This window comes from Phyllostomus hastatus, unplaced genomic scaffold (genome assembly GCF_019186645.2).
Source record: "Phyllostomus hastatus isolate PE091 unplaced genomic scaffold, TTU_PhHast_1.1 phas_scaffold_193, whole genome shotgun sequence".
Classification (NCBI taxonomy): domain Eukaryota; kingdom Metazoa; phylum Chordata; class Mammalia; order Chiroptera; family Phyllostomidae; genus Phyllostomus; species Phyllostomus hastatus.
Window position 1 is genome coordinate 5,614,102 of NW_025334015.1, and position 26,113 is coordinate 5,640,214.

The 26,113-nt window shown below is 41.2% G+C and overlaps 1 protein-coding gene across 1 annotated transcript in view; it reads right to left on the reverse strand.

Moving 5' to 3' along the window:
- JAM3 (junctional adhesion molecule 3) overlaps positions 1-20,781 on the reverse strand; it is a 77,657-nt gene extending 56,876 nt beyond the window's left edge. The window contains exon 1 of the mRNA XM_045860362.1: positions 20,653-20,781. Coding sequence (XP_045716318.1) covers positions 20,653-20,731 — 79 coding nt within the window. The 5' untranslated portion in view covers positions 20,732-20,781. The remainder of the gene's footprint in view (positions 1-20,652) is intronic.
- Between the last annotated feature and the right edge of the window lie 5,332 nt (positions 20,782-26,113).

The window sequence follows — 26,113 nt, forward strand, 5'->3', positions numbered from 1 at the left end:
GTAATTTAAACACCACCTCTCTCACATTCTCACCAAAACATCCACAGTTCATTCCTCTTATGTGAGAACTCACTCTAGCTGTGTGAGTTTCAGATCTATAGAATTGTTTTCCTGGGCATATAAGAGAATTTTTGACTATCTGAATTAGTTTATTTGTTAATTAATAGCACATTTGAAGATTTGGGAAACCTAGTTTACAGAAATATTTTCCCACTCTGAATGTTTAGAAGTGTTTTAGAGACAGGGAAACTTGGTTTGAAACTCTCTTCCACTCTAAGAGGTTAGGAAAATTAATCTTTCAGAGCCTCAGGTTTATCTGTTTTTGTTTTTTAATCCTCACCCGAGGACATGCTTACTGATTTTAGAGGGAGAGGAAGGAAGAGAGAGAAAAATATTGAAGTGAAAACATCAATCATGGGGATCGAACCCACAGCCTAGGTCTGTGCCCTGAGCAGGGAGTGAACCCACAACCTTCTGGTGTGTGGAACGATACTCAACTGACCAACGTAGCCAGGACTGTGTTGTTTTGTTTTTAATCTGCTAAACTGTACTTACTAGGTCTAGTGTTTAAGAGTTTCTGTGTTTGTTTACTATGAAAAAAATAAATAGCTATTTGGTTTGGTTGGTATTCTTAATTTGATCTGATTTCTTAGTATCAGGTAGGAAGTTTTCACTCTAACCTTATTTGGTCTGGCTTTGAAGGCTGCTGGTGATATGGAATGGATTCAGAGCCTTGCTGTGAATCTCTAGAGCAGGCATTCAGTAGGAACAAATATTTAAGTGTTTTTAATGTACCAGGTACAGGAAGTAATGAAAAGTATGAACACTTTTCCCCAAAAATGTACTTTCATATACACATATGAAACATATTATACACTTCTGTTTGGGGTTTACGAACGCCCAGAAGACCATTTTTTCACCTCAGATGGAGAAACCTGCTCTGGAGCCCAGGGTCCCTATAGGGAGAACACCCTTAGAAATGAGTGTTTGCTGAGATGGATGCTAACTGCAAACAGAGTTCAGGAGAGGTAAACAAAGGTAGTATTCTCTGAATTTTTCATTAATTCTCTCGTTAGTAATCCTGATTTTTCTGTCACACTATTTTTTGGATGACTGTTAGTCAAATACCAGTCGTATTTGCTACACATTTCTACTTTAAATTACTCGGCAGGTAAGTCAGAGAGTGAAGACCTTGATTTAAATGGTAAACAATGTATGTATGCAATTTTAGAGATGCTTAATTCTGTAATTTTCACACCGTGTCATCATGTTAGTAGAGCGCCAGGAGGTGTGCAGCTAACCTATATGAAAAACAGAATGAAACACTGAGACAAAATTATTGCAGAAATTCCTCTTCCATCTATCTCTGGTGTCCATGCATAGCAGGCCTCTCCTCTTGTGTCTTTTTCTCCGGAACACTCTCTCTCCTTTCATTTAAGTAACAGCTATGAAAACACAGGCCTAAAAATGGTTTCTTGACATTGGATGTGAGATTTGGATTTCACTGAAGCCAGAACAAATTCTTTGTTCTATTATTGTGTGGCTAATAGCCCACACACTGTTTGCAAATTACAACTAACAATTCCTCAGTGTGAGTTCAGTCGGGTAACTTTATTTAACATTGTATTTTATTGTTGATGTTATTACAGCTGTCTAAAATTCTCCCTCTTCGTCCTCCTTCACCCAGGGCCTCCCGCCCACTCCCGCAGGCAATCCCCATACCGTTGTCCATCTCCACGGGACCTGTATGTATGTTCTTTGGCTACTCTATTCCCTGTGCTGTCCATACATCCCCATGACTGTTCTGTAACTACCTGTTTGTACTTCTTAATCCCTTCACCTCTTCAGCCACCCCTTCCATGCCCCTCCCATCTGCCAACCATCAAAATGTTCTCTGTGTCTATGGTTCTGTTGCCGTTCTGCTAATTTTTTTTAGATTCAACTGTTGATAGATTTGTTGATACCAGTCACGGTATTTTCTTCTTTAATTCTGTAGTTGTAGGACTTCCTCTCAGCTCAATTCCAACGGTTGTTTAGTTATAATTTTGATGTCATATAACTTTTTAGTTAAGGATTTACTTTTGCCTTAAGCAAGCCCTGTCTATTATTTCAATGTATCTATGTTAACACACCTTTGAAATAACCACCCTCCAGAGAGCACATAATCTTGTTAACTCTGGGTAACTTTTTCAAGTAGTATATGTTTGTGTTTGGTTCTCGTAAGCTCATGGGTTTTACTTCCTGTGCTCTTCTAGTCAAGTACATTTTCCACATGTAGAGGAAATAAAATCTGTTGAAACTTCGAGGGCTTCTGTTCTTATGTGTGGGCAGCATCTTTCAGCTCACATCTCTAAACACCACTTCCAATGAAACCTTGAGGAAGAGGATGAGCCGGGGTTTACAGGCTTCAATGTGCACCCCATGACTTACCCTTCTCCATACCTCATCTGTAGTGGGATAATAACATGATTTGCTTGTTGTATAGCCCTAGTTTGCAGTGGAAACCACCATCTTGTCTGTAAGGGAAAAAACCACTGTGTTGGGTTGCTGGATTGCAGAGATGAGGCACTTCTTTGCCTGTCCACATCTACCACAGGGGAATTGAATTTTAGACAAATGCTGCTTTCTCCTTTTCCTTCATAAGATTATAGCTATGTACTAAGGAGGAAATTAATCATAAGACTTTAATTGATTCATTTTTTATTAAGAAATCAAGCCCCGGCTCGTGTGGTTCAGTGGACTGAGCACCAGCCTGCAAACTAAAGGGTCATTGGTTTGATTCCCAGTCAGGGCACATGCCTGGGTTGTGGGTCAGGTCCCCAGCAGGGGGTGTGCACAAGAGGCAACCACACATTAATGTTTCTCTCCTCTTTTCCTCCCTCCTTTCTCCTCTCTAAAAATAAATAAATAAAATCTAAAGAGAAAAGAAAAAGAAATCAAGATGTGGAACATGATTTTTGGCTCTGAAGAACTGTTTCATCACTGTCTTCTGAATAATCCTTGTTTATTATCATTTCCTTTTTTATTACCATGGCCCATAAACCCCAAATAAAGAGCATCCTCTTCCTACTCATTCCTACTCACTCCCTAATATCCAACCTGCTGTACTTCTCTGTAAAGCCTTTTTAAAATCTCCAGCCTGGAGTGATCACTTCCTCAACTAAATTCCTACTTATCAGGGAAGCATAAGTTAGACTGACGTTTGAACCTAAACTCTGCTGTGTGACTTGTCAAAGCCCATTTCTTTATCTACAGAGTAGTAACAATGTATAACTCTGTGGGTTGTTTTGTAAACTAGTGACTATATACAAAGCTCCTAAAAAGAATTTAAGCAAATGATAACAAAAATAACACTAATAAAATTCAAGTTAATTACGTAATTCATATGAAGTGCGTAACAGAGGACCTGGCATCATAATAAGGTCTCAGTGTTGGCTTCATTTTTCATTACTAAGTGGTAGAGATCTACTGTTACTACTAACTGTTGCTGCTGCTGCTCCTTCCATGACTACTTGACTATAATTCATTTGATCTGTAATTCAAAGCCAAATTTAAAGTGAAGCTTATTAAGCTTAAGCTTTTGGACTCCTCATTTACAAAGGGACCCCTTTCCAAATGCCCCAGGGTTCCAGTCTATCAATGTATCCTCACATTTCACAGTTATTAGATGCCTTAGCTTTAATTGGTTACAACTGCTCTCTTCCTCTACTCTGCCTTCCCCACTGTCATACATCTCATGTCGGGGGCACTGCAATAGCCACAGGCACTTGTTCCTGGCCCCGGAGAGTTGACCTGTGAATGCATTCAGTTCTGGTTCAGTGGGACTGTTTGTGTGGTCCATGGAAACTGCTGTGTACAGCGGTTGTCATTGCCAGCCGTTCTGGTGCAGGAATGGCTTCCAAGAACACCCTACCATGCTATGTGACTCACGGGGACTGTGACAGGATGTGGCAGGACCCACTGTGAATGTCACTTTGAAACCCCTATAATGCTACGAACATGAGGATGGGGATTGAAAGAGTCTGTGATGGGGGGATTTTTTGTGTTATAAAGTGTGAGATTAGTCACTACAAGAAAATGAAATGCCTTGAAATCCTACAGCTTAAATGCAAAAGAAATTTTAGAGCTTTGGCCAAATTTAGCAATAATCCTTAACACTTTGTTTGTATAATTTGCCAATAATGAATATTTCATTTTCTTATATTACCAATAATGAATAGTAAAATAGGAAGTGAAGAGAAACTTTCCTAAACTATTAATATTAAAATTTGTTATTAACCATGCCAAAGGAAAGTCTTAATGATTGTTATTTCCACAGACAGTATTTCAAAATCACAGGCATATGATGAGGTGATCAAAACTACTAAAACAGCCCTGGCTGGTGTAGCTCAGTGGATTGAGTGCAGACCTACAAACCAAAGGGTTGCTGGTTCAATTCCTAGTCAGAGCATATGCCTGGGTTGCAGGCCAGGTCCCCAGGTGGGGACATGTGAGAGGCAACCACACATTGATATTTCTCTCCCTCTCTTTCTCCTTCCCTTTCCTTCTCTATAAATAAATAAATAAAATCTTTAAAAAATACTAAAACACATAGGAACGATTATAGAGTACTAAGGGGTTAATAAAAATATCGTTATTTTTCTAGATTTTGTTGCATTTGTGTTGCTAACTTTTTAAATCTATTATGTTTTGGTGTTTCTGTTCTCATTCTTAATAAATACTCACTTTGTACCTAATTTTGTATTTGTTTTCTGAATGAGGCCTGAATACTGTATCAGCTTCAGGCTCCATAAAACTTAGATTTACTCCAATCACAGTCTTCCTTCTCAAACCTCATTCGCTGATGTTAACTGACCCACTAACTTAGCAAACTAAGGGGAATGGTTTTCCTAGGTGTGTGTCTCCACTCTTCAATTGGCTTGTGGCTTGAAGGGCGGACACCTTGTTTGTGCCCAGCAGAACCTTGGGGAGGAAGAGCTATGCGGATATTCACTGATGAGAGGGCAGTGCCCCTGCCGGGGGCAGTGTCTCTTCCTTGCTATGGTTTGGGAGAAGGAGCAGGGGGCTGACAAGTACTCCTGTTCAAACACATCGCAGCCCTGACAGATGAGAAACTACAGTCTCATCTGTATGTTTCTCAATTTTGATATTAAAAGTAGTTTAGAGTCAAAAGACACAGTTTCCACTTTGATCTCCGATGCTTTTGAGTTTGAGGATGTAGCTGTCTGAACCCTGTTCTTTTAAACTATGAGATGAGATTATAATACCCACTTTACAGAATTGTTACACATATCAAATGAGAACATGGAGAAAGTGGTATCGCAAATTATAAGATGCTTTACAAACATAAAATACTATCATTCTCTACATTGCTTTATTCCCTCTGGATTCTAGAGTTTCATTAGTCTTCTGGCTCTCCAAAACTTTAGGTTATAACCCTAACAGAAAGGAACTTTCTCATATTCAAACTTCCCTCCTGGTTTATTTTGATGATGGCAAGTTTTTTATTTTTCTAATATGTGGGAAAGATATTTTATCCGAAGTACTAGTGTCCAGAATTTTTCCAAAAAACAAAAATCAAGTTTTAAGTTTCAAGAGTAAAAAAAACTTTCTCTTTGACATTCTTGGATTAAATAGTGGTTCAGTGATATTTGTAGAAGAGATTAGACATCTTAAGCCTGAGGGAAATTTTTGTTACTGAACTAGCAAACTTTGAATAATAAAAAGTGGAAATTCCAGCATATCTTTAAGTGAAGGAGCTGCCAGTATAAATCATGGAGTTTACACTAAAAATAAACGTCTTAGTAGATAAATAGCTATGAAGAATGGATGAGTTCAGTACAAGAAAGTGCCATACAAATAACAAGGTCTCTGAGGTCCACTGGGTGTTTCCACCTGGGAGTTTAGTATCACCTTTTCCCAAACACTTAGTGAAATGAATGAAGCGACAGGCATTTCATCTGCTGGGGTCAGCAGGTCATGTGATGCTGTCAGGAGCTGCTCAAATGAAGCGCATGTTTTCTTTTGCATATAAGGAGAAAGTAAGGGAGAGTATGACAAAAAGGGAAAACACTCTGTAACTCAACAAGTAAAATACCTCTGCATAAGCACAAAAAGTATTTTTCAAAAAACGTAGAAATAAACCCAATGTTGGGCTTTAAAGTACAGCATTAGGGGCATTAAACTCAGGCCTCCCAGCTTTCTGTCTCATAGACTATTTTCATATTCATCTCAAAGTGTTAGTCGAAATCTTGAGAATCTGGAAGTATTAATCATTGTTTAAAAGTTAGAACACACCCACTGGAGAACAAAAACTTGTAATATCTCTTGTTACACACCCAGCTAGTTAAGAGACCTTTAAAATTTTTTCTTCTTCCTTAAAGGCTGTTCACGCTGGACTTCTCTGGAGAAAGGCACTCGCTTAAAGCCAAATCCAATTCCTCGACAACTGGACTGATTATGAGAAGAAAAGGGTTTTACCATCGATTTACAATATAACTCGGCAAGTCATCGAATCCTTTTGTGTTAAATTTTCTACCTGTAAAGGTAATATTTACTCCTCTCGGCTCATGCAGATGTATCACATTCTAGAGCTGACGGATGCTATACCACGGGGCTTCTCAGCCTTGACGTTCTGGGCTATAAGCCTTTGTTGGGGGGCGGGGGAGGGTCTGCTCTGCTCCGCTCTGTAGGATGTTTTGCACCATCCCTAGCCTCGAAATGCCCTCAGCAGCACCCTGAGTTATGAAAACCAAAGACAACTCCAGACCTTTCCAAACGTCCCGTGTGGCAGTCTCTCCCTGAGCTGGGAACCACTGTTGTGAGACATTATCCCAGAACAAAAAGCTGAGGCCTAGAGAAGTTCAGGAACCATTTAGATCATATAAACATTAAGTAGTAGAGCTGAAACTAGAACCCAACTTTGTTAATACACTCCCCACCCAATCCTCCAGCTTCTCCCAAGGATTCATTCCGAGTTTCATTGCATATCAAAAGCAGTGGCATATGTTTAAAATTGACACCAAAATAAAAATCGGTAAGTCCTCTACATTTACCAATGACATATTGCCCACTCTCTTCCACCCCACCACCTGCAAAGCTCTTACCATATAGCCTAAAAAACCCTTGTTTACCTTGGTCTTTAAACACTTAAAAAATGCTTGAGCAACACTTCGTAAGTACCAATGAAGTGGACACTTTGGAAAGCCTCAATCTGCACTGTAAGTCGTACAGGTAAGTTTAAGTCGGATGTGATATGTAGGGCACAGGCATACCGCAGAGATACTGTGGTTTCAATTACAGACACTGTAGTAAGGCGAGTATTGCAAGAAAGTGAGTCGCATCATAAGACTTTTGCTGGTCGGGCATCTTGCCTTGAGTTTGAGAAAAGGCAACATCTTGGGAGGTTCCAATCAAGATGCTGGAGTAGGTGGAAGCTTCACTCACCTCCTCCCATGACCACATCAAAATTACAACTAAAATGTGGAACATTCAACCAGGATAACCACTTGCAGACTAGCTGAGCAGAAGTCCTAAAAGTAAGGATATAAAGAAGAAGTCACATACAGACTGGTAGGAAGGGTGGAAGCAAAATGGACCGGCTCCACACCCACGTGAGAATCTGGAGGGATTTCCCACCTGCAGAGGTCTACACTGAGGAGTCAGGGGTCTCAGCCCCAGCACCAGTGCCAGGAAGAGGAGCTGCATAACAACAGGCTATAAAAATCGCAAGGATTCTGACCATATATGTGAGAGGAGGCTACTGGAAACCCAGGCATTCTCTTAAAGGGTCACCACATAAAGAAAATTGACTCAGTAATCAATAAGTTCCCACAAAACGAAACACCAGACAGTTTCACAGGTGAATTTTACGAAATATTCAGAGAAGAATTAACCTATCCTTATCAAAATATTCCAGAAAATTCAAGGGAAGAAAGGCCCCCAAGCTCATTTTACTAGGTCAGCATCACCGTGACTCTAAAACCAGACAAAGACATTGTTAAAAAACGAAATTATAGACCAAAATCCTTGATGAACACAAACGCAAAAATCCTCAACAAAATAATAGCAAACTGAATTCAGCAATGCATCAAAAGAGCATATACCATGGCCGTGACTGGTGTGGCTAAGTGGGTCAGGTGTCATCCTGCAAACTGAAAAGTCACCAGTTCAGTTCCCAACCAGGGCACACGCCTGGGTTGCAGCCCACGTCCCCAGCTGGGGGTGTGCAAGAGGCAACCAATAGATGTTTCTCTTGTACATTGATATTTCTCTCCCTCTTTTTCTCCTTCCCTTCCTCTGTCTCTAAAAATAAATAAATACAATCTTTTAAAAATGTATACACCATGATCAAGTGTGATTTTTCCCTGGGGTGCAAGGTTGGTTTAATATCCTCAGATCAATTAATGTGATATACCACATAAACAAAGTGAAAGTCAAAAATTATATCATCATATTAATAAACGCAGAAAAATGCATCTGACAAAATCCCACATCTGTTTATGATTAAAACTGTCACCAAAGTGGGAGTAAAGGAAACATACGTCGACATAATAAGGGCTGTATATGAGAAACCCACAGCTAACATCATTCTCAGCAGGGAAAAAATAAAATATTTCCCTTAATCAGGAACAAGACAAGTAGATCCACTTTACCACTTTCACTCAACATAGTATTGGAAGTCCTAGCCACAGAAAACAGACATGAAAAAGAAATAAAAGGCATTCCGACTGGAAAGGAAGTAGTCAGAGTGTCATTATTTGCAGATGACATAATACTATATATAAAATTCTAAAGATTCCACCAAAAAACTATTAGAACTCATAAATAAATTCAATAATGTAGCAGGACACAAAATAAACATTCAGAAATTGGTTGCTTTTTGATAGACTAATAATAAACTATCAGGGAAAAAAACTAAGAAAATCCCATTTACAATCACACCCAAAAAAAAGGAAACTTAGCCAAGTGGTAAAGAATTATACTAAAATAAATGTAAGACACTGAAGAAAGAAGTTGAAGAAAATACAAATACATGGAAGCATACACCTTGCTTATGGAGTGGAAGAATTAATATAATTAAAATGTCCATGATACCCCAAAAATATATTCAGTGCAGTCCTTATCAAAATACCAATGGCATTTTCCACAGAAGTAGAACAAATAATCCAAAAATCTATATGGGAACACAAAAGACCCCAAATAGCCACAGCAATCTCGAGAAGAAAACAAAGTGGGAGGTATCACACCATTGAACTGTGCTACAAGGCTGTAGTAGTCACAACAGAATAGCAATGGAATAAAATTTTTTTAAAAAAGACACACAGATCAATGGAACAGAATACAGAGCCCAGAAATAAACCCATGCCTACACGGTCAATTAATTAATGACAAAAGAGGCAAGAATATGCAATGTGGTAAAGACAGTCTATTTAGATATGATGCTGGGAAAATTGGACAGATACATATAAAAAAATTAAACTAGACCACCTTCTTACACCATATATATGAGTAAACTAATAATAGATTAAAGACGGAAATGTAAGACCCAAAACCATAAACCTCCTAGAAGAAAACATAGGTAATAAGCTCTCTATTAGTACCATTTTTTACTGTTAGTACTATTTTTTTTTCTGATGTATCTTCTAGGACAAGGGAAACAAAACCAAAAAATTAAAAACTGGGTCTAAATCAACTAAACAGTTTTGCACAGCAAAAGGAAACCATCAACAAAACGAAAAGACAACCTACCAATTGAGAGAGGATATTCACCACTGATTACTATTGATACATACATGATAGGGGGATAATATCAAAAACTCACAAAGCACTTAGACAACAAAAACACACACACGTACACAAACAAATGTGCAGCCTTGGCCAATTAGCTCAGTAGGTTAGAGTATCGTCCTGATGTGCCAAGGTTGCAGGTTCGATCCCTAGTCAGGGCACATGGAAGAATGAACCAATGAATAAAAAACAGATCTCTCCCACTCACCACCACCCACCCTTCCTCCCTCTCTAAAATCAATTTTTTAAAATATGGGCAGAGGACCAAAGAGGACACAGAAGTGGCCAACAGACATATGAAAAGATATTCAATGTCATGCATCATCAGAGAAATGCAAATTAACTAAAAATATCAAAAATAGAACTACCTTATGACCCAGCAACTCCAGTTCTGGGAATTTATCTGAAGAAATCTGAAACACTAATTCAGAGGTATGTGCAGCCCTGTGCTCACTGAAGCACTATTTACAATAGCCAAGATGTGGAAGAAACCTAAATGCCCATAGACAGAAGATGAGATGAAGATGATGTGGTACATACATACATAAGATCTACCTGGAAGAAGTCCACCAATTGTTAGTATAACAAGGATGGTTTCTGCAATATTGATGTACCCTGGCAGCCAAGGAGAGTGGACCAGAATGCACATGTGTAAATGACTTCACCGTGCTAGTCCATGGGGTAAATGCCCTTGAGTGAGCATGCATGCTGTGTGGCCGCCACATTCAAAATGACTGAACAAGTAGATCAATGAATCTGCAGCAAATTTTGTCTTAAGTTTGAACCTTCCTCCATGGAAACTATTTGGATGCTTCAGAAGGCCACAGCTGTGGGCAACTGGTGATCAGCAACTTCATCATGACAACGTGCCCGTTCATGCATCCGTCTCATGCAGTTTTTTGGTGAAACATCAAATCACCCAGGTGACTCAGCCCAACAGCCCATATTTGGTGCCCTGCAACTTCTGCCTTTTCCCAAAACTAAAATCACCTTTGAAAGGAAAAAGATTTCAGACCGTCGATGAGATTCAGGAAAATATCACAGTGCAGCTTCATGGCCATTGGGAGACCTGCGTGAGGTCCCAAGGTGCCTACTTTGAATGGGACTGAGGTGTCATTGTCCTGTGTACAATGTTTCTTGTATCTTATATCTTCTTCAATAAATGTCTCTATTTGTCATAGTACGTGGCTGGAACCTTCTGGACAGACCTCATATATTCAATACAATGGAGTATTTCTTGGACATAAAAAAGAATGAAATCGTGCCATGGGCAACAACATGATGGACCTAGAGAATATTATGCTAACTGAAATAAGTCAGCCAGAGAAAGACAAATAACATATGATTTCACTTATATGTGGGATCTAAAGAATAAAATAAATGAACAAACAAAACAGAAACACATTTACAGATACAGAGAACAAATTGACGGCTACCAGACGGGAGGGAGGCTTGCGGGGGAAAGAAGGTGAAGGGATCAGGAAGTACGAATCGGCGGTTACTACACAGTCTTGGGATGTGAGCACAGCACAGAGAACGCAGCCAACTGTGCTGTAATAACTATGGATGGTGCCAGGGGGGTAGTGGACTTACCAGGGGGGTCACTTTGTCAATTATATGTCTAACATCATGCTGTACACCTGAAACTAATATAAAATAATACTGTACATCAAGTGTAATTTAAAAAGAAAAAAGGCAAAGAAAAGTATGTGACTCTTATGTTAATCAAAAGGGTGAAAAGGTTAAGTAAAGCTGAGTTTCCTGTTTCCAGCAGTGGAGTGGATCTGATTCTCTGAAAGGCCCTTCTACTCCAACAACAAGATTCTTCATACATCATAGTTTTTCATGTATCTCTGGACTCATAGGAGACTGAGCCCTTGGCCAGCAGTTAGGCAGAGAAGCTGAGCCTGAGATTTTCAAATAATGCCAGGGTCCCTGAAAGGGGTAAAGCCATCCCAGGGGGCTGCTGCCCAGTAGACACACGCTCTCCCACAAAAAACTTCCTGGGTTCAGGCTCAGATTTGCACAGATTGGGATCAACCATGTATCAGTTTACAACTGAAAAAAATCAAACCACCATAAGTAGGAGTCATAAGAAACAACAAACATTAGATTTAGATCCTCAAGAACTTCAGATATTTGAAGAATCAGATGCATAATATAAAACATTTGTACATGAAATGTTTAAAAAATAAAGGAGTAAAATAAATGAGCACACAAAAGAGACCAAATTAGAAAAAGAACCAAGTACAATTTTTTAGAAATGAACAATATAATTGGTTAAAAACTCTATACATTGACAGATTAAATACTGAAAAAAGAAATAACTATAAAGCAAAGCTAAATATTGGATGAATAACCCAGAACAATACAAAAAGAGAAGAATATGAAATTATGACAGAAAGTTTAACAGTCTTGAACAATAGAGGGACTGAACAGATCTTCGAGGACTGCCAGAAGAAGAGAATTAAGAGAACAGAAGCTAGGCAGTATCTGAACTATAATACGTGAGAATACACAAGCACGGCATATTAACAAGTAGATCATTAAAAAGAAATCCACCCTAGTCACATTGTAGTAACGTTTCAGAATGCCAAAGACAAGGAAAAGATCTGTAAAGTAGCTGGAGAGAAGACAGGCAGCCTAGCGAAGAGTGAGGCTGTGAATGATGCAAGACCGCAAGACTTCGCAACAGGAATGATGGAACTAAGCAGCATCAGTGTTACGTGGCCCAGGCTATGAGACAAAAATAACTGTCCACCTAAAATTATGAATCAAAAACAAGATAAAATCAAACATACTTTCAAACATAAATAAAAACGATTTGACATCAAGAGACCTAGCCTAAAGGAAGTGACCTTGAACTATTCTAGAAACTTTCTAACTGACCTTCCCTCTCCAGTCTTCTTGAATATCAGATTAATACTTCTGAAGTCCTTTTGATCAGAACAGTTACCTGCTTCAAACTGCCAAATAAATTTCTAGAACCTACATAATAAGATCCCAATTTCTTAGCGTGGCACTGAAAGTGCTTTACAATCTAGTTACTCTCTAATGTTCTTTTCAATGCACAATTTGACTCCTCAGTTTATTAGCTATAGCCCTGGGTTAGGTAGTTTACCTATCTGAGCCTCAGATTCATCAGCTGCAAAGTGAAGTCTACAAAAACTGACTGTTGATGTTATCAAACGAAACGGGGTTCAGCTGCCTACTGCCACACCAGGCAAGCTGGAGAGGCAGGGGCAGGTGAGGAAGAAAAGAGGTTCTTACTCAGTTGCTGAACAATCTGAGAGAGTGGAGGACTCCCTGTCTCAAAGTTCATCTCCTCCACAAAACCCAGACAAAACCCCATGGTCCTCAGCAAGAACAAAACAAAAGGCAGTGGAGTTCCTGCTCCATTTTAAAGTACCATTCTTTGGAGCCTGAGGCAGCTGCTGAGCAGGCATCCAGGTAGCTTAGCTTGTTAACACCTGCTGTCTAGCTTCAGGCTCCCTCCTGGAGGCTGAGTGCAGAGTATCTTGGGTCATGGCCTTGTGGCAGCTAAGGACACAAGGTGGCACAAGTGCACCAGCCAGGGCATTCACTAAGTGAGGAGAGAGAGAGAAAGAGAGAGAGTGAAATGCCCTACTGGAGGCCATGCTTAACAGTCATGTGGCCCACGGCAAGGATGTGCCAGAGCACCATCATGTGCTGGTGCTGAGTGCAGGTCCCCGGCAGCAAGTGATGAGCAGAAGGAGGCAAGTAAGAGGGGCATTTCTTTGTTCCCCTGGACTATATTTGTTTTGGGTGTGGGGCAGGCATGTACTTTCTCAGAATGACCATTTAACTTCCCACACTTTTTGCTGCTTTGGGTGGGTCCACCTCCCTCACCAATCCCATCTTTCCCCAGGCTAAACTGACAGGCCTCTTTGGTCCAGCACCTCCCCCCACACAATTTTGACTCGTATGGCACAAGTGCCTGCCTTTCCCTGGTCCCACCCTAAAGCTGGTATTGAAAGAGGGTAGGAGGGCTTGTTCTTCTATCCAATTATTTTGCTAACCTTGTGTGGTCAGCATAAGAATCTCCTCCTGCTGGAGAGGACATCCCTGGTGCTCCATCAGCTCCATGCCACACCCCACTCTAGTCCCTGCATGCAGCAAGTTGCCCACAAGCAACAGCAGAACCAAAGTCCTGTGTAAAGGGACCCTGGAACCTGCAGGGCCTCTCTTGCAGTGCAGAGGGCGGCCTCAGTGGAAGGGGTGGGGCACCTGCAGCCAGAAGCAGGACCTGTCCGCACTGGGGCAAACTGTCCACAAGGCAAGAGCCTGGTTACCCAGCAACACGGCCTCATGCTCGCAGGACCCGGCACTGCACGGGAAGCTCAATGTCCTCACCACGGCTCCAGGTGGTTTGCAAAGGCATTCTTTAATTGGTGGCATGCCACATCCACCACACTCAAACCTCCGACCTTGCCCCCGAGGAGCATGGCTTCGTGCAGAAGTGGCTCCCTGGTCCCATTCCCATGGCCTACCTCTCTCTTCCCCAGCGGCCCCTCCAGTCCTCCGCCCTCAGCCAGCTCCCAGCAGTCAGGACAGACTGTCTATCAGTATCAATGATATCAATGAAGACAGCCCAGGTAAACCTATCAACACAATGCCTGACACATGGTTTTCAATAAATGGCAGCTGTAAATATTTTTATCATTATAATAATTCATTGGTCCCAAAATACAACATATGCATGTATTCCCAACTCCACACGTTTGCTCATATTATTTCCTCACTTAATTGGCCTCAACACCTCCATTCTCCCAAATGTACACTATGTAAACCAAAATTACCCCTAAAATTCCACTCCTTCTTGAATTCTCTTCCCCCAGGCTAGCCCAGAGCAAGTACGCTCACTTCTAAACACAGAAAACATCTACCCTAAATGCTACTGTTGGTTAGCATTCTAAACTGTATGTTTCTTCTGGTATGGGAAAGACCTTATCTTTTATCTCCCTATTTCGCCCACAGAAAGCTTTGGTGCCATGAAAACGGAGATTGCCAAATACACAGGGATTCGCTGATTAAGATTCAGCATCCCAACAGAGATACTTTAGGGGAGAAAACATGGCAAGGAAGGAAAGGAAAGACAAGGAAAGGCAGCTGTTTTAGGATTTGCTGCATTCTTTGCTTTGGGATCCTCCAGATAGCTGTACCTCACTCTGAAGACGTTAAATACTTTCCTTACAGAAAGATATCCAACAAGGAAGCCTGTGGAGGGCAGGGAGAAGTGATAAGAGTGCATCAGCTGACAGCACACTTCAGGAAACATCTTTCAGCATCTACTCTCTAAGGCGGCCAGTTTGATCTGGTATTCCTCCATCCAAAACAAAGGTCGGGCCCTCCCAGAGCTGCCCGGCTAGCACAAAGCAGGCGTTCGACAAATGCTGGCTGACTCTAAACAGTTGGAGGCGGAGCAGGGTAGGGGGAGGTAGATACTCTCATCAGCCCTTTTAGTTTTCCAGTTAGCCACTTGCCAAGGATGCCACAGCTGGCTCCCCATTCAAAACCAATGGCCACAAATCTCTCAAATGAGTCACTAAGACTGCATAATCAAACAACGGAACTTCGAGTCAGCCCCTCCATCCACTGTGATGGACATTAAGGAGCTAGAAAAAGGCACAATCCACATGCTCTCACATTAAATTAAGCAAAGGTTTCCCATTTTAAAAGAAAATCCTTACCAGCATCAAATTTAAAAGCCCACTATCTGCCCTGGCTGGTGTGGCTCAGTGAGTGGACTGAGTGCAGGCCTGGGAACCAAAGGGTCCCAGGTTCGTTTCCCAGTCACGGCACATGCCTGGGTTGCAGGTCAGGGTCCCAGTAGGGGGTGCTCGAGAGGCAACTGCACACTGATGTTTCTCTCCCTCTCTTCCTCCCTTCTACTCTCTAAAAATAAATAAAATCCTTTAAAAACAATTTTTAAATCCTCATGAAAGAAAACTTAAAAAGACAAAAGAATCAGCCAGAAAAACAGACAGAAGCAGAAAACCATCAGCCATAAAGAAGATGTACCATTCAAAAATAGCTCCTATCAACATTTTAATTCATTTTTTCCATGTTTTCACCCCTAGGCATTACATGTTTTGTGTAACTGTAGCTATTTGATATATACTAATCATACCTGCAGCCTGTGCCACTTAAATTATATCATCATCATTTCCCCATATTCTTCTTCGGTTTAACCTTGTATAGCTGCATAGAGTAGATGGTAGAAAGATTTTTAAATTAAACCAAGTCAAGAAATACGTCCCATTATTTTCCTTCCACAAACACTAATGTAGTTAAAAACTAAGCATTTCCAAAAGTTTCTGGGCCACAGGAAAGATAAGATACATTAAAAATGCCAAACACACAGGCAGTGTTTAGGAAACGTTAACTGAGTTTCGAGTGACAAAGAGAATATTTACTATAATCACCTCTGAAAAGATACAAAGGAAATTAAATTCAGCCTCTGTTCTCAACAAATGTTTAATATCACCAAAAAGATAAAATGCATTTACACTAAACAATGGAAGCCCAACATAATTCAGAGTGCACTCATCCTGGCTCTTCGAGGGCTGGAAATGCTTTATTCATTTTGCACCCTGAGCATAAACAACAGCGCCTGGCACATTCCTGATAGGTACTCAGTAAGTATCCGCCGCACTGAACCGAACTACAGACTAAGAGCTATGCTTATTTACAGACAGGAAGTCACTCTGAGTTGAGGTTAAGTTAGGCAAAGCAGAGAGCAGGGAGATGGCAGATTCTGATTTTGGCAACAATCTGCAGAAAGAAGGCTGAACCACAGTAGCCGTGGGATACTCTAAAAATGAAAGGCGATATAAGAAAAACATGTTTGCATAGTCCTAATTTAATAAAAACTCTGCTGTTTCTACATAAACGGCATTGAAACTCCTGCTGTACACATTAACTACTCATGAGAAATATATAACACATAATAGATACAACTTAAAAAACAAAGAAAACACACCAACACAGAATACTACAGCATTCCTTGACATCACAAATAAGTACTAATTCTCAGGAAGCTGAGTGAAAAAAATGACCAGCGGCAGAAGCAGTAAATTAAGGGTTTAGCTGTCAATGCAGAGTTCCACAGCAGATTCTGCCCTTGCTAAACAAAGTGTAGCAGAATGTGCTTGCTGAAACTTTCCCTCACATCTCTACACTCCAGTGAAGCTATGTGAATATAATGTTAGCATTCAGAGGGTGGTTACAGAAGATTTGGAATCTGCATTCAGCCCTAACTGCACCATATTCATACCACCTGATTACAAACATATCTTAAAAAACAGAATCTGCCCTGGCTGCTGGCCTGCAAAGCAAAAGGTTGTCGTTTTATTCACAGTCCTAGCACATGCCCGGGTTGCGGGCCAGATCCCTGGTTGAGAGCATGTGAGAGGCAACCGATCAATGGCTCTCTCACACACTGATGTTTCTCTCCCTCTCCCTTCCCCTCTCTCTAAAAAAAATAAATAAATAAAATCTCTTAAAACAAAAGAAAGAGAATCCAACTTCTTGACTCGAGTATTATTTAGCCGATTCCATCTATCCCAACTTCATTCACACACATACGGACGGTACTTTCCTTTCTTTTACCCCACTTGTGCTTTGAAAAAATTCAAAGAATTTATAGAGAAGGAATTTGCTAATATCACATCCCTAACAGCTGCTAGTTGGATGTACTAAATCCATAGCTTCTTCAGTAACATTATTTGGCCATTTCAGAAAGTGCGCTTAACATAAATCTAGTTTCCTCCAAAAGAATCGATTTAAGCCTACCCTACTGGGCTGCCTTCAGAGCAAGTTGCAGAGAGCTTAGAAGTTGGGTGTATGGTAATTCTGCCAGGATGTAACACTACAATTTCTTATGACTAAGTGTCTCTAATAGCTGTCCATTGGGTCTCTCAGCCTGAAGCACTGAAGAACAAATGCCAATCAACAAGTTGCCTGGGAGTGAACAGCTGACTTCAGGCACCACAAGCTTCAGGCAGGTGTCCCTTGCTCTTCTGAAAACACACATACATTCCAATCATGGCTGTATCTGTCAGATCATTTAAAGGAATTAAAACAACATAAAAGAATAGGTTATTTTTTCAAATGTTTCAAAAGTCCAAACAAATGCAAAGAGAAAACTGAGAATTTGGTTTTCAAAAAATGTCCCGGAAATTTTGATTCTCAGACTTTGTTAGGCGTTAGCACATTGTCTTACTCTAAGAATACAAACTGTTACCTACCGTTTTAATTCTAAATGAAGCACTTTCCTCTAGGACATCAAAAGATTCAGAAGCCCGACAGTAATAATCATTCAAAAACGACAGGGAACATAACAGGGACATAACATTTATAAACCTAAACTGCACCTGTCACCAATCCAACAAAAGAGTATTTTAGATACAAACCACATAGCTTTGAACAGTTGACAATTTGGTAAATTGATCCATAATAAGAACTCCTCTGTCAAATGGAATAATACAAATACCCAAAAATTGGATTAACACAAATGGTTGAAGATTTCCAGATTAAATTACTCTTAGCAAGTTACTGAATCTCTCTGTACTTGTTTCTTGATCTACAAAATGGAAAAAATAATATTAACCACCTCTTGATTCTTTATCAATATTAAATGAACATATGCTGAATTCTTAAAATAGAGCCTGGCAAAGGGTAACTAATAAAGAATGTTTGTATTATATAGGGAACTAACATTTGCTAAATGAAAATACTGAAAAGCAAAAGCAATTGGAGTAATCATGCCCTGACCCAAGTGGCTCAGCTGCTTGGGCATTGTCCCACAAAGTGAAAGGTCACCAGTTGGATTCCTCGTCAGGGCACATGCCTGAGGTGTGGCTCCGGTCCCCATTTGGGGCATGTAGGAGAGGCAGCTGATCGACATTTCTCTCTCACACTGATGTTTCTCTCCCTTTCTTTCTCCTTCCCTTCTCCTCTCTCTAAAATAAACAAACTCTTTTTAAAAAATAATGAACAAATTTAAAATAAATTTAAAATCTTTTTAAAAAAGAATAATTGTAAAAATAAAAAAAGACACTGCTGCCATGACCTGTGGAAGAATAAAGTTTCAAGCTACTCTAAGTATATTTAGAGTCTAAACGAAATAATGAGAACAGAGCTCCCTGCTAAAAAAGATAACTATGTCCCTTCAGAGGGAATTAATACTCCCTACCACCTTGATCTTTGTCATTGGTCCTATTTTGCAAAATTTGATTATTTCTCCTATGCACTCCAGGTAAACCTCAGCCCTTAATGTCAAAAAAGCCACACGACGAGCTCCTCCGGGGGAGCTGAATAAAAGGGTGTGTGAAGTCCTCAGCATCTTCTCATTTTGTTAACAAACCACCAAGCACAACAGATCCTCATTCCTGAAATAAATTGCCGAATGTTCCTGAAATAAAAACTGCAAACTTTCATGTGAATAGACCTCCACAACAATAGAGAGTTGTTCCAGTCTGTGAATAGGACAGTGTCAGTGTGACCAACAAAGCTGGGGGCTGGACATTCCTGACACCCTTGTCCCCTGGCTAGCCTTTGGCCACTTATGTCACTCAACCACATATGTTTCTGGAAATCACTTTCAGGCAAAGTACATGGTCAATATTTACACCCTGAAGCGCACCCTTCATCCCAGAGCCCTGTTTTCACAGCTTCTGCCCCACAGCCGCACTTCTGACTGCCAGCATTACCAACACCCACGGGAGCAGCCATCAAACACAGGCAGCGCTTTGTTCTCCGTGTCCCTCCACCCCCACTCCCCAACAGTCACTTCGTGTTTTAATTTGTATATTCTGGAAAACATCATGAGATGGCAATGGCGAACAAGCCAAACAACAAAATGATCTAGGAACTGAGCGGCCATGGGAAAAAGTGTGGTATCCTGCATTAGATCGAGGTGGGCTGGAGTCTTCACTCCTTACTTGGAATACAGCCTTTGAAAAGAGCCTTGGCTTAGGTCTTAGTTTTCTTACGTGAAAATGGGATAGTAAAACCCATCTCACAAAGTTGCTGTAAACACTAAATAAGATATTGTTCAAAGTGCCCGGTATACAGTATGTGCTCAGTAATCGGAAGCTATTTCAGTCCTTCTGTCCAATCGTCCTGGGACACACGAAGCTAATGGCAATTTCAGACAGTGGAAAAGACAAATGAAAACTCGCGACTTTATCTGTGTGTCCAGATCAAAATGGCCCAGATGCTAACGCCCAGGGTAAGGGCCTGCGGGGTCTCCTGATCGAACTGGAGACCAACAAAAAGTACTTGACTGAGATCTGTGACATTTTATTTACATGAAAGGAAAGTTAGGTTTGCCAAATTGAGTCCCTTTGTTTACAGCAAGGGACAAGTGATCCCCAGAGAGCGTGAATAAGGAGCCAGACAGGCGATGGAGTTGTGCATCCGCTGACCCTTCAGAAAGCCGCTCACTATCCACTTCCACGCATGCCGCTCGCTCCAGTGTCTTCCAGCAATTTCCCGCGCCCACGCCCAAGCGGCCACTGTCTTTCCAGAAGCGGTGCCAACTGCCCGGGTCGAGTCCATCACCCGCAACGGGCTGCCCGGGACCCCACGGGCCTTCCACGGGCCCCCGCACCCCGTACCCATCCTCCCGGACCCCACCTCCAGGCCCGGATCTGAATCCTCTCCCCGGACACGAGCGCTCTTGCAGCCGAGAACTCGGACCACCCGAGCCCAGGAGTCCCCGGAGCCGCGGACGCTGGGACCGCTATTCCCGCTTGGACGGGATCCAGCCGCTGCGGGCCCGCTCCGCTCCCGTCGCCCCTAGACTCCTGTCTCCCAAAAGTGGACACTCACACTCACCCTTGAAAAGCAGCATCAGGAAGAAGTCGGGCAGCCGGGCGCAGAGCTGGAACCCCCGCCGCTGCAGCCTCAGCGCCATGTCTTGGAAAGCTCAGCGGCAGCGGGTTTGCGGCGCAACTAGGCTTCCCCGAGCGCATGCGCCCAGCTTGAGGAGACCCGGCTACCCGCCCCTTGTTACCATAGCGACCACCAGACCCGGCGAGCAGTCACCATGGTGACAAAGGAAGCTGAAGTCTGGTTATGCTGGATGCAGGGATGCCTGGACCTGCGCCCATGGCGTCTGTTTCAGTGAATTGAGTGGGAGGAGGATGTTTAAGAATGAGGTGGGGTAAATTTCCATAGCTATAGAATGAGTGCATCACTACAGATCAGAGAAGGAACACTCAATTAAAAACTGTAAAATGAAGGGTTTCTCATTTTACCAATAAGGATGCAGCCCAGTTATCTTGGAAGCATTATTGCCTGCACCTTGTTTGAGGCCCCAGTTCCAAATCTGATAAAAGAAAAAAAGCTCCAAAATCAATATAAAACATAGCCAACACACGCATTTTACAGTACATAGAAGTGGCATCTTTCTGAAACAAGCAAAATTTGTTTCCATGGTAGGTCAAAACTGATGATACACCTATAGTTTCTTCTGCAGAAAACCAGCCTAACTATTTGCCTAACTGAAGGAACATTTAACTACCTGGTTTCCGAATGTAGGAAAATGATAAGGCCAGGGAGGAAAATGCAGCAGAATCTTATGAAGACAAGAAGACAAGAGGAAGAGAAGAATAAAATATACTGAAAATTGGACTTAAGGATGCAGTTGGTTTTTAGTGTCATTTAATACTATGGAAAATTTTGAAATAGCTTGTATTATATCTAATATAGAAAGTACATCTCTAGTGTTACAGGAAATATGAGTAAAACCAGAATTTGAATATAGTGATTAGTAAAGTGTGTTAATTTCCAACAACTGTGTTTTAATACATAACTAAAGAACTTCAATTTTTCATATGAGGGTTTGTTTAGGGTTTTTAGCCACCCTAAATTTATTTTGGTGTTTTTGGTTTTTACAAAGTAGAACAGTGTGTGTATAATTTATATATATACTAAATTATATATATTATATTTCAATTTATACTATATACAAATATCAAGAAACATCAAATAGATTGAGGTTGTTGCCAGATTCATGTTTCAAATGCAATCATTATATAATTTTCTTTATAAGTCTTTTTATTCAGTCACTAAGGATTGTTTTTATTTATTTTAATTATATTTGACTTTTTATGCTGTTACAGTTGTCCCAAATTCCGCCCCTTTGTCCCTCTCTATCCAGCACCCACCACTCCCTCTGGCAATCTCCACACCGTTGTCCATGTCCATGGGTCCTGCATGTATGTTCTTTGGCTACTCTATGCCCTATGATGTACTTACAGTCCCATGACTATTCTGTAACTACCAATTTGTACTTCTTAATCCCTTCACCTTTTTCATCCATCCACCCAACCCCCCTCCAAAATGTTCTCTGTATCTATGATTCTGTTTCTGTTCTGCTTGTTTATTTTATTTTTTAGATTAAATTGTTGATAGATATGTATTTATTGACATTTTATTGTTCATATTTTCTTATGTTCTTCTTAAAGAACCCTTTAACATTTCATATAATAATGGTTTGGTGATGATGAACTCCTTAAGCTTTTTTATTTGTCTGGGAAGCTCTTTATCTGTCCTTTGATTCTAAATGATAGCTTTGCTGAATAGAATAATTTTGGTTGTAGGTCCTTGCTTTTCATCACTGTGAATATTTCTTGCCAATCCCTTATAGAATGCAAATATTCTTTTGAGAAATCAGCTGATAGTCTTATAAGAGCCCCCTTGTAGGTAACTACTGCTTTTCCCTTTCTGCTTTTTTTTTAAGATTTTATTTATTTATGTTTAGGGAGAGGGGAAGCAAGGGAGAAAGAGAGGGAGAGAAGCATCAATGTGTGGTTGCCTCTCGTGGGCTCCCTACTGGGGAACTGGCTGGCAACCCAGGCATGTGCTCTGACTGGGAATGGAACCAGTGACCCTTTGGTTCTCAGGCCAGCACTCAATCCACTGAGTCACACCAGCCAGGACTTTTTTTTCATTTTCTAAAGCTTCTTTCTATTCTGGTTTATCATGATCCAAAGTCACAAGTAACAGTATGTGAAAATTATTTTATGGTGGTAGCCTCCCTTCATCAAACACATAATAAAGAAATTAAAAGAGAAAAATTCTTTTTAGATCCACTGGCTATTTTTCCTTCTGCTCTCTCTTTCCTCTATTATTTTCTTCAGCTCCTGGTTATACAGCCAGGGGTTATTTGCCTAACTGAAGGGACCATTTTGGTTACCTGAGGAATGTAAGATGGTTTCTGACTGTGGACACAGTACAGTTTTCAGAAATTGTGCCTCTTTTCTCCTACTGGAGTTCCTGTGCTTGCACTGTGAAATAGTTCTGCCTATTAAATGTCTTCTCCACTAGGAAATCTTTCAAAAGTCCAAACAAGATTACAAAGCAGCTCCATGCATATCCTATAAGGAGCAGAGGTTTATCTGAGAGTGGAGGCAGGTCCTTCATTGTAAAACATTGATAATCCTCTACATATGAAGTCTGCAAGCTATGACCTGTAGCTGAGATACACGATTCTGGAATGGAGGCCCACCACTAAGGCAGCAGGACAGGGTAGAATGCACTGGGTGGTCAAGTGGTCTGCTCTTCCTTATGATTTTACTGTTTCCAGCAAAGCTCCCAGAGAGCTCCGGTCCTGTTCAGAAGGGAATCAGAGCTCTGAAAGCATTCAGTGCGTGGGCTCTACAGTCTGTGCTTCTATCATCACATCATCCACCTGAGTCTGCTTATTTCTTTTTAAAAATGTTTTTAAAAATTATTGATTTTTAGAGAGAGAAAAGAGAGAAATATCAACTTGTTTTCCACTCATTTATGCATTTATTAGTTGCTTCTTGTATGTGCCCTGACTGGAGATTGAGCCCTCACTCAACCTTGGCGAAGGGGACGATGCTGGAACCAACTAAACTACCCAGCCAGGGCTCAATATGCTTATTTCTAATATGTGGCTTACTAAGGAGGGACATATTTCTTAGAAGAGCTCAAGGAACTAAACATGCTTGTGCTGCACTTGAACAAAAGCATTTGCAGTATTTTTCGATACCAGCATAAGGTGTAAATCAAGCGGCAAAGGAAGAGCGAGGTTTTCCCCGTGAGTCTCGCCTCGGAGCAGCCCACAGAAGTCCCAGCAGCGGTAGTCCGGGAAGGGGAATGTGGGCTCTGAAGTCTGGTGGACTGTGATCCCAATTCTCAGTTTTTATAAATGTGGGGAAGTTACTTACCTTCTCTAAGCCTTAAATTCCTTGCCTGTAGAACAGGGACAACAATACCCACCTAACATGGTCATGTGGAAATCACACGAGATAAACGGCTGAAACAGAATGTGTTTGTTGTGTGAAGGAAAAGGAGGCCACACAGTAAACGCGCCAAACTTGGGAGAGGCCTGCAGGGTGGCCTCAAAAACTCAGTGACCAATGTAACCACACAGGATGGTCTGAACTGAAAACTTCCTAACTAAAAACTGTTCCGGGTGAGTAGTCATGTCCTAGTGTGGTGTTTTTCCCTAACATTGGTCAATCTTCACCTAAACTGATCCTATCTATTGTCTTTTTGCGTGTAGGATAATATACCTGATGACATGCCTTTGTAATATCGGAGTAATTTCCCCACCACCACCCCTCAAAGCACAATCACCCAACCATCACACCAGAGCAGAGACCAAAGTCCCCTCACTGTTATCGTTATCATGTTCATTGTTAACTGTTAGCTATCCTGTACCCCTGTGTACAAGAAGTATGCCTGTCATTTCACTTTCTATCCAATCCCAGAGATTTCCTGCTTTGCTTTCTCCTGCCTCCCCAGTCTATCACCGATGGATTCCATGTAACCCTCTTAAACCTTTCCCTTTGATTCTGATGTATAAAATAAGAACTAAAACTGCCACTTTCCGGAGCATTTTCTCAATCCCTTGAGATTTTGCTTTCCAGCAGTTGTCATCATTTTGGCTCAAATAAACTCATAAAAACTTTTACAGCTTTGGATGTTTCTCATATTGACAATTGCTGTACCCCTTCCCTTTCCTAGTATTTTAGTTCGGTTCAGACAAAACAGTTACAATATTCCTGGAGAGTCCTGATTAAAAAAAAAGTAGGACCTTCAGCCTGCAAATGTGTCAGAAGGAATGAGAAACACAGAGGAATTTTACATCAGGGTGTGTTTATTTTTTGGTGTGACTATATTCTTTAAAAGTAACAGGGCTATGGCTTCTGTTCTTTCACGCCCTTATATGCCTGAAGTCAACCCTCGCTGCTTGAGAGCAGGGAGCTCTCTGATGGAGGAGATTCTCTGACCCACTGTAGTCCCATGAAAGCATTCCTCTTCAGGGCTCCTCAAGGATTCTGCTGCTCCCTTTCCTCTCCCTTTAAGTCCTACCTTCCTTGCGTATTTCCAACTCCATTCTCTCACATGTTATCACAACTATCTTCCTCTGCTTTCTCTTAAAACTATTTCTTTCATTTTATTTAAATAAGAGGGCCCACCCCCCAATCTAAGAAAATAGTGGCCATCTAAACCTCCATCCACTCCAGCAGGATATGCTGCTGGTGCTATAGAAGGAAGGGAAGGTCTGTGGTTCCACCTATTTGCATATTTCTCTGCTCCATAGTGGTTCCATTGAAAATGGTCACGCTGAAACCAGAAAAGTCGGCGTTCATGCTGCCTGTCTCTACCAGAACCAGTAAGTACAAATGGAGCTTAAATCTTTATGGGCAGCCCTGCCTGGTGTGGCTCAGTGAATTGAGTGCCGGCCTGCAAAACCAAAAGGTCACAGGTTTGATTCCCAGTCAGGGCACATACCTGGGTTTCAGGCCAAGTCTCTGGTGGAGGTGGGGGGTGTGACAGACAACCACATATTGATGTTTCTTTCCCTCTCTTTTTCCCTCCCTTCCTTGCTCTAAAATAAATGAATAAAATCTTTTTAAAAATATCTTTATAGGCACTTTATTCAGATGACCAGAAAACTGAGAAGATGATGGGTTATGTACCTTGAAAAACCATCTTAACATCTCATCTCAACCTTTTCATAGGGAGAAGGAAGGGTAGGTAAGCGGTTTGGAAAAAAGGTTAAACAGAGTTGCAGTCTGGTGGCAATTTCCTAGTACTTCTTTATCTGCTGATCGGCAATCCTTTATCTACAGCATGGACATCCCCTCCCTGGAACACAATGGCTAAGATACGAACTCACCACTTGCAGACCCCTTGGGGCACAAAAGTTTAATTGCTTGTGGACCTCCTGGAGTGACAGACGTCCTGTATTCCAGTTCTTGGATAAACAGCTTTCCACGTGCATTAATCACTTAAGCCTAGCAACTATAACTACAGC